At 35.0% G+C, this 9,616-nt stretch overlaps 2 protein-coding genes across 5 annotated transcripts; both read right to left on the bottom strand.

Annotated features, from left to right (window-relative positions):
• Positions 1 to 28: 28 nt before the first annotated feature.
• On the bottom strand, positions 29 to 4,405 carry MED18 (mediator complex subunit 18). 3 transcript variants are annotated; one of them, XM_022082742.2, is made up of 6 exons: positions 4,255 to 4,405; positions 2,448 to 2,547; positions 1,901 to 2,114; positions 1,562 to 1,660; positions 1,069 to 1,238; positions 29 to 376 (listed from the first exon to the last, which is right to left on the bottom strand). In XM_022082742.2, the coding sequence occupies exons 3-6, from the start codon at positions 2,100 to 2,102 to the stop codon at positions 182 to 184; spliced, it is 666 nt and encodes a 221-aa protein (XP_021938434.1). In that variant the 5' UTR covers positions 2,103 to 2,114; positions 2,448 to 2,547; positions 4,255 to 4,405; the 3' UTR covers positions 29 to 181. The 3 variants fall into 3 exon arrangements, with proteins under 3 accessions (XP_021938434.1, XP_021938429.1, XP_021938431.1); XM_022082737.2 differs by having other exon boundaries at positions 2,940 to 4,403; XM_022082739.2 differs by having other exon boundaries at positions 3,983 to 4,403.
• Positions 4,406 to 5,562: 1,157 nt separating this feature from the next.
• Positions 5,563 to 8,435, bottom strand: LOC110838989 (uncharacterized). Of its 2 annotated transcripts, none has more exons than XM_087353121.1 (3): positions 8,388 to 8,435; positions 7,527 to 7,673; positions 5,563 to 7,085 (listed from the first exon to the last, which is right to left on the bottom strand). In XM_087353121.1, exons 1-3 carry the CDS (start codon positions 8,418 to 8,420, stop codon positions 5,634 to 5,636), a joined length of 1,632 nt encoding a protein of 543 aa, XP_087209247.1. In that variant the 5' UTR covers positions 8,421 to 8,435; the 3' UTR covers positions 5,563 to 5,633. The 2 variants fall into 2 exon arrangements, with proteins under 2 accessions (XP_087209247.1, XP_021938406.2); XM_022082714.2 differs by lacking the exon at positions 8,388 to 8,435 and adding an exon at positions 7,877 to 8,381.
• Between the last annotated feature and the right edge of the window lie 1,181 nt (positions 8,436 to 9,616).

Genomic DNA, 9,616 nt, shown 5'->3' with positions numbered 1-9,616 from the left:
AATATACACATAATTAGTAGCTTAAACGTCTGCTTGAAATATTTTTCTTTATAACCACATTTACTGCACTATTTACAAACTATGATGATATTGATTTTAAATCTCAATATATCCACAAAAATGGTAATATTCCCAAATAGCATGTGAAATGTAAATACAGTCAAGGTAATAAAGAGTGTCTTTATGGAATATGCTGTAGCCTCTTGTAGTCGATCTTCTCGAGCTGCACCAGAGGACGGAGCTGCTCAGCAAAACTGCGCATGTCCTCAGCAATGGCATCCTGTCCACTGGGGGCTAGCACACTCAGTTCCACCAAGTATGACTGGGACATGGGCTCCATGCTTTCTGCAGGCTTTCCCTGCCCCACCTGTCCCACCTGTATGAGAGGCAGTATTAAGAATAACATAGTTCCTTTACTGGTCAGCAAAGTTTATACAACAGTACTATAAACTTGACAACATTTCCGTAATTTAGACTGATAGCACAGTATCAAGTGGAAATGAGACGTAATGCATATTGATGAACTCCGTAATTTATACAGCTCTCCTAGTATTTTTAGGATAGTCAAGTCACAGAGTTCACAATGAACTGGACAAGTAGGATAGAATTAAAATAGGCTGTGAGGATGTGAACTGAATTGAACAGCAAATAATCACATTTCCAGCTCCAATTTCAAAATTAAATATTACGATATCTAAAAAGGAGAAATTTCAAATATAATGTACTGTACACAACTAAATTAGTTTTAGCCATGCAGTCAAAAGAGCAGCCAGTATAGCTCAAATTGCTATGCTGATCGCCAACATGTGGAACGGATAGGCACTTTAAAAAGAAGTCAAAAGATGTAAATGCAAATGCACCTTCATAATTCACTGACACTTTTGTTTTGCATACTGTTTGCTACCAACAATTCTGTAACAGCCAACTACCAACTGTAATATGAACTACATAAATAAATGCTAAACACTATGCCACTTAGAAAATTTCCATTTGTGCAATTACTACCATTCTGGCAAGCTTACAGCTCATGTTTCCATTTCTAACAGCTGAAAACAGACAAACAGTTACCTTGAATATTTTTGAAACTGTAATTTTCATTCGCCCCTTGCGGAACATATAACCCCTCACAATATATTCAAAATCCATCCTGCACCCCAGTTCAGTGAGGAATTCAACTACAGTTGAGCTGGTCCCAATGTCTATGCTGCTGCGAACAATGGTGGGTCTGGACTTGTCACCTGTGAAATAATCCACAATTGATACAAATCTTCTTATGGGTAATACTGTTTAAAACAGTAGCATACATCTTTGTGTTTATTGTTCTCTGATCAGCAAAATCAAACATACTAAAACAATGAAGTTAACTAAGGGTTCCTTTGTCATAACACTGGAGTCTCTTGGTTGCTCAATCTTATTTTCTGTATTCTTAATGTGTCCCTGAGTACTACAGGTATGTGCTGTGATTCATTTGCAATATTTTATTGAATTGTGATGGATATACATGCAACACTAAATGTAACAAGCAAATGACTGGTGAACACTATATTTGTAAGCAGCTCACCAATTTCTGGTTGTCCAATATACCTTAATTGCCATGGCATATCTTGATAATCAAGAGCTCGTCTCACACGCAAGAGTAATGGCTGAAGATTAGCTCCCCCTGAAGAAAAAGAAATAGGATTTACCAAAACTTAGAAACATCAAATATAAAAAAATTCTTGTATATAAGTATTAATTTAAACACAATTAAACCTGGCTTATGCATTAATAAATAATACACTCGCTGTGCAAACCTCGAGACCATCATCAGACTATCACAGAAATCTCTGTTCTGTAAGGACTATCCACCCAGCATGCCTCGCAGCTTGAACAGACAATCGCATGCAACAATGATACTTACGAATACTGAAGCACATCTCATGATCATGAAATGTCTCTGGACCAGAGTCAACATTGTCACATAAGCCACGCAGGCGATGTAATAACACTTCAACTGCAGAATCCAGAACACTTCCTTGCAAAAGATACTCCTGATTTGGGATTATATTGCTTTTAAGAGCAGCTGTTAAGCTGTCCATTGCTGTAATAACTGGCTGAGACATGATGACAATTCACTACAATACAAAACAGACATTGTGCAATTCAGTGAAATTTTTTTTGCAAAAATGTGCATCATGTTGACTATGACAACCATTGCCACACCTGTTTCAGGATTTACAAACTATTGGTGAACACATTACATGAACAAAATAATCATAATAGCTTGAGCATCACCACTAATATAGATGGTACAAAGAAGGAATGAAAACTGGTATGTAATAATCATGACCTTGATTTAAGGTTTAACACATTTCTAAGTCTCACATTTACAAGACTTACTCAAACATTCAAACTGAGGCAACATAAAATGCAACATTCAATACTCAGGTCCCTGTTCTTCCACTTACATGTCAATGTTCAATCCCCAAGCATCAATTCTCAATCATACCACTTCCACCAAAGATTGACTACTTCCAAATTTCATTAATGATCGATGTCTTTGTTAGCCTGAAAAAATGGTTTAAAGCCAAGAAACTTGCATTAAATTTTGGCAAAATAAACTTAATGAAATTTCCTTCTAACAACAAAACATATATGAATTTAAATAAAGGTTATGATGATACAACTGAAGAAGTAGGTAAACCAAGTTATGAATCCATAAAAACATGCATTGTAAAAAGAAACAAGTTAAATATATTAACAACAAAACAATGTTCAGCATGCTTAGCCATGAGATAGTTTAAAATTAGTTTAATAAGCTTATTTTTATTCCATCATGACATGGAGTTAATGTATGGGAAAGTTCAACAGGTTGCAAATAGTATTTAACAAAATCAGAACAATGGCTGGTGTAAAATAGAATCTTATAGAGAAAAATTTAAAAAATGTAATATACTTACCCCTATGAGTGAATTCTTACTCTCCTGTCATTCACTTTGGATAGCATGTAGATGTTTTTTTTGACAAATTGCAACATACATAGTATAAACACAAGACATAAACATAATATCCACATTGTGAATCCTAACAATACTAACTATCAGAAAGATGCTAACTATGCAGAAATCAAATTACTCAATACTGTTCCATCCAATAATAAAAGTTTGTCATGATATGAAAGTATTCAAAACAACAATGAAAATTTCTAATCTCACTCCTTACATCTGTTGAAAATTCTAAAATTATACTCAATTCTGAAATGTTACATCATGTAAAGGAAACATTATATTATAAAATTCATGGCACATGTTACTATACTCAGAAGGAAGTTCCAAATCCAACTTCTTTTTTATAATGATAAAACTATCCCTGACCAAACAAATAATGTACTGAGTACATTTCATCATGATAAATGGCACAAACTTTTAGAAAAATGCAAACCAGACATCTCCGTATTTTTGGAATGAAACAAGAAAAAAGCAAAATAAAATTGCAAAAAAAAAAGTTTTCTTCTTTCTGAAATACAAAATTATTTTACAACTTATGGCCCAAACGTTAGTTTGTAAACACATTTTCTTGCTGCTATCGCTTCAAAAAAAGAACTTGCAGCACCCATGACATGACTTGATGAAATAAAACCAAACATAAACATGATCATATGTAGGATCAAAAACCACTTTCAAACATGAATTTGTCAGTTGGGCAGCTGATGCTTTTGGAAATTTCAGCTTAATGTCAGTCTACAAAGTGAAGTCTCATTTTAACTTCTTTCCACATGCCTGATGGACCAGAAATGCTGTCATCTGCAGATATAATAGTTTCAGAATTTCAGTTTCTCAAAATTACAATGGTTTCGGTATTTAATTCGTGGGTAGTCTATAAATTCATAAAACTTGCAATTCTCATTATATACTTCAAATACATCGCATTGGCACAATTGACATTCAGTTATATAAAGTAGCCTGAAATGACTTCACCTTAACATGAGTCGGTATTTACTTACATTCTATAGATTCATTGTACGATATATGCCAAGAATGTCTCCAATATACCTAATTACATTTACTGCACTCTACATACAACACGCATCGAATAGAATAAAAAATTAAATTACATAAACAAACAAGATATTAGTTGCACTCTTGAGGTAACACCAATCCACCATACCAACATTCCCTCTTCTACTACTGCGATACATCACAAGGAAGACGTAGCGTGCTTCACTATAGTGTAATTTTCAAGCATAATTACATGCAGTATTTTTCATCTACCTACATTGTTGAATAAATTATAATTGGAATTATTTTCTGTCGCACATAGGTAACTACACAAACTAACTTCTCAACTTATTCAATTCTTATTATTCTGACCTGCAGTCATCACGAAAAAAAATTACGACTATATCACTTGTAATTGTTCTATTCACAGATAAACAAATGTGACTTTACACCCGAGTTCACTGCCATCTGTGAACGAAACCTGTAACAATGACAAGTTCCTTACCCAGTGGACATGGTACTAAAACTCCACACCATCCCTATTATACCCACAGTTTCAACCAAAGTAATTAAATATACGCAATGGATTAGAAACCTAATGCCAAACACATCATTGAAACGAAGACATTTCTTTGGCTCACAAAAGAAATTAAAAGTGAGACTCAGTGGGTAAGGTCAACCACTCAATACCAAATACAAGTATTATAAGTTAAAAAATGTCTCTATGCTATGCTCCAAAGACACTGAAAAGTCTCCTTAGGCAATCAGCAGTTTGAGGTATGCTTCTCAGACCCTCAGATGAGTTCATTGCATACAGTCTCCATGAGAGCTTTAAATTGTATACACTGAGAACTGTAAATGACAGGAAACTTTAATTACACATAATGTGGAATGTCAGCAATTTTATTACATGCTGAAACACGTAATAAATGTATGTCCACCTCCAATTAAAAGAGGGTATATAAAACATCATAATAGGGTGTGCATGCTACATTTTAAATGAGTACAAGTAAAAGTAGAAAAGAACAAATTATCAATTTACACTAGTCAACACAATTAAGTTGTTATACCATGCAGGCAGTTATTTGAGAAAGAATCATAAGATACAACATACCAGATAACACACTTCAAGAAAAAAAGGGCCATATCATCTAATATTAAAATACTGAAGAAAGAAGCACAGAAAGTATTAAAATAGACATACTGAATGAAATACAGGTCACATGACATGTAAAGGCAAAAGTGATACCTGTAGTACTGATGCAAGTGTAAACTTAGCAAGATCATTTTACAAACATTTGAATACCATCCCTTTTAAACACTGTAACCTGAAAATACAAGATCTTTTGTATAACACTTATCCTAAACTAAATCTTGCACTTTCAAAAAAATTACTGCCCTATTAATATGTGTTATTGTGAACTTAACATTGTAGGTAAAAGCATTTAGTTTTTAATCATCCAGGATAAGCCAATACCTGAAAAGTTTCCATTCCTGCTGAAATTATTATTGTTAAAAGAGTTTATAGGTAGAGTTCTCCATGGAAATAAAAGGCATCTTGTAAAAACAGAATAAGTAACTTCAGTTACAGCACAAATAAATCTTTTATTATTATTATCATCATCAGAAATAGTTATATGAATGGAAAAAAACAAATTACAGTGTGTGTGTGTGTATATGCCGCTTAAGTTTAGATCTTTCAAAAAATGATTTCTTGCACCAGTTACAGGAGTACGGTCGTTCTCCCGTATGTGTCCTCTGGTGAATGATAAGATGTTGGCGTTCATAATAGGACTTACTGCATATATCACATGAAAACCTCTTGTTGCCAAGATGAAACAGCTTGTGTCGAATTACTTCTCTTTTGGTATAAAATGCCACAGTGCAAATATCACATGCAAATGGCTTAACACCTGTGTGAAGTCTTTCATGTCTCTCTAAACCTGACTTGGTGAAAAATGACACTCTACAGATGTTGCAAAGAAATCTCTTTCCCTCTGAGTGATGTCTCATGTGTGTTCGAAAATTGGACGAGGTTGCAAAGCTCCTATCACAGACATCACAGGTGTAGGGTTTCTCACCTGTATGTGTCCTTTCATGACCAAGTAACCCCTCCTTTGTAGCAAAAGCTTTCCCACACATGTTACATAAATACGGTTTTATGCCTGCATGCAATCTTTTATGTTCCTTCAGACGACCCACAAATGCAAATGCCTTATTGCATATGTTACAGAAATGAGATTTAATTGAGCTGTGAATGGCTTTGTGTTGTGTTAGTGCTCCTCGACGACAGAATGACTTACCACACCGGTCGCAAAGATATGTGCTGGTTTCACTATGCACCACTTCATGCTGTTTCAGGTAGTACTCTTTTGTAAAAGTTCTTGAACACATTTTACACACAAAAATCTTAGATCCCTCATCACCAATGTCCCAATTTGCCACTTTAAGCAAATCTGGAAGAGTTTCTCTTAATGTCTTACTTTTGGAATGAATTCTCACATGTTTAGCAAGGTCTCCAGTTCTGGAGAAAGAGCTACCACAGTCGTTACAGATATATGGACGCTTACCAGTGTGAACAACTTCATGTCTTTTGAGGTATACTTGTTTTGTGAAAGTTTTTGAGCATATACTGCAAACAAATGTTTGTTGCTTATTTGATAACTCTTCTGCAGAATGCTCCTTTGCAAAGTCCCCGAGAATACAGTGACTCCTTTTATGCTGAGACAGATCCCCAGGTCGAATGAAATTGATGCCACAATTGTTACAAGTATTCATTGCTCTCTTTGAGTGATTAATTTCATGTTTTGTAAGATAAATTTGTTTGGCAAATGATTTAAAGCAAGTTTTACATATGAATGATCCAGGTTCAACATGCTCTTTCAATGCTGATTCAGAAACCATCGTTAGTGAATTTGGTACACTGTCTACCTCTTGGTTTGCTTCTAAATGACCAGGGATCTTCCTGCAGCAATCAATAGATGTGTCTAATTCACTGCCTGAAGACATTCTTATCATATCTGTGGTATGATGAACCTTATTTCTGCTCTCATTAGCATTATGTCTTTGAGATAAAACATCTCTGTTGATACCGTCCAAGTATTGCACCTGTTAAGAAAGTTAAACTACAAGTTAACAGACAAATGTACTTTTTGCAGTTATTAGGATTCTGTTAAGTGTTGGCATTTTCTTTTACTGATAATGGACCTCTATCTGTATAAGATGAAGGCAATACTCAATAGTGGCAAAGCACACAGCATATCACAGATTTGTGCATTTCATTATGTCCCTGAAAACATAAAATGGTCATCTCAAAAGAGGAAAGAAATCTGCTTGGGAATTTCTTCAAATTAGTTGATATATGCCAAAGTACACATAACATGACAGTTAATAAACAGTTTAATTGTGAAAAAACATGCGCCTACTTATGAGATTTTTCAGAACTCATCCAACATACTGAAGTGGGAAAACTGCAGAATTTTGCAACATTACTCCATTTATCTTAAACAGCTCAATGCTTAATTAATCAATAGAAATTATTTGACTTGCCTGTCTACCTTCTAACATCTGGGTTTCTAAATGATCTTTTAATGTAGACTCTGAATATTTACACAATTGTTTGAAGTCATAGAACTTGTCAACAAGACTGGAGCATGATTCACATATTAATGTCGGCAAGCCATCCCCTTCAAACACCTGCAAAAATAGCATTATTTTGAAATAATTAGTTCAGATGAGAGACTATATATATACAATGATATTTAAAAACTAGTTTTGGTACTGTAAACTAGGTCGATCTGACTCAGGATCCGGTTCATTCCTGGGATGTTGTCTTTGTAGTGATCGTCGTAGCCCAAATTTGGTTACTGTATCTCATATACAATGCAGCTGATACTAACCTCCAAAGACAAACAATTAGCGATTTTCTGCTTTAATGATACTCTTACAACATCACCATCACTGAATATAGGCATAGTACCGTCTTCCAAAAGACAAAGGCGACATAAGTGTGAATGGTATGAATTTTTTCCATTCATATTTGGAACTTCGTAATTGGTGTTCTGCATTTCCATTTAACATTCATAATCATTCTTAAAGTAAGTCACAATAAATATCCGCACGTTCTATAGTCTTCATAGCCAAATCAGTATATTCGTTGATAAACATGTAATTCCCATGCCGAATCGGTATTTTCTCATAAAACAAAACCTGAATATCAGATGGAAAAATACTGCAAGAACTCTCGGTGTAGAACGCGTCGGCTACTTGCACAGAGAAGGTTCACCAAAATGTTCCAAATTTTCTAACAGTGTACTTTCAGAGAAAGGAAATAGTTGACTCAGTAGGTAGCACACCAGTATAATTACGAAAGAAGTCAGGCATGAATCAAATGGAGTGCTCGTGGCTTACACAGACAATATCATAAGCAGAACGAGATTCCATTTTTAGTTACTAGATGGCACAGACAACACCAATGCCAAACAGGTACATGGAACATACCCACAATCACAGATGATCATCATATTTTTAATACCGAAATAAACCACTACTACAATGATAGTCACAGATGATATCTACATACGAGGGACGAAACTTCCTTTGGAAAGGGAAATAATACTGTAATAGCTATATTCGGCGCTAAGATTGAAATCAAAGTCGCCTGTAACACACAATTTTATAATTTGGATCCCAGTCTGTTCAAAAATACCACGTCTACAGAAAGAAACTGGACACTGATAAAATAGGTCGAAGTCAATCCATCAGTTTAAATTACCAATGCAAAAATAACTGTTTCCTATTAAATCTTACTCATCGCCTATTGTCTGCCTTATGTAAGGCTTCAAGAAGAGCCCAACCATTATATACCCTGAAGATAACAATTACAAGGCTTGCTTAGAGAGACCATGGAAATCTAAGAAGAATATCAATTAGGACAGCCTGTCTCCTGGCCAAGATTTTAATCCGGGACACTCAGAATATGACCTCGACGTCCAGTCGTTATAAACTGTGGAGGAAATGTAGCTACCTAACTTAAACTGAGCTACTTTTTTTTTAGTTTCGCTATAAAATACTGATTTTATATCTATAATGTGTTACTGCCGCAATCGAGTCGACTTTACACTAATCAGCCAACCAACCAACCGACCTGAATGTAATCACAAGTTACATGACCTCCTGAGAAAATTTCCAATAGAACTGGACAGTGCCCACAGCCATGGTAACTGATAAACAGAAAGAGGGCAATTTTCTATTTACAAATCCCTATATTTCATCACACTCTTGCGACAGTACAACACTGCACCTATGAAATTTTCAGAAATGATTTTTAGGGGAGGTGCTTAAACAACAGCGAATATCAGCAGGAAATCCAACACGAAGTCAAGAACGAAAGTAAGCTACAAGGACCTCGGACTAAGCAGAACTCTGTGCCGTAATCCGACGAGCTCATCGTTCAAGCCTCGTTTCATGCTGGTAAATTTTACTGAATTCAAGACACTTGAAAACGAAAGCTTAAGAGGACTTGGTTAGTGTAAATGTGTTATAAGTCCACTGGAAAAATTGCTTCAACTTTTAATCAAAGTGGAAATTAATTTAAGATTTCACTTGACATTAAATAACTTGAGTAAGTAACTGAAAGA

Source organism: Zootermopsis nevadensis, unplaced genomic scaffold, assembly GCF_977971745.1.
Source record: "Zootermopsis nevadensis isolate Lab colony 2312 unplaced genomic scaffold, Znev_1.0 Znev_ptg000002l, whole genome shotgun sequence".
In the NCBI taxonomy this organism is placed as follows: domain Eukaryota; kingdom Metazoa; phylum Arthropoda; class Insecta; order Blattodea; family Termopsidae; genus Zootermopsis; species Zootermopsis nevadensis.
The sequence above is the reverse complement of the archived record's forward strand: the minus strand, read 5'-3'. Positions and strand labels throughout refer to the sequence as shown.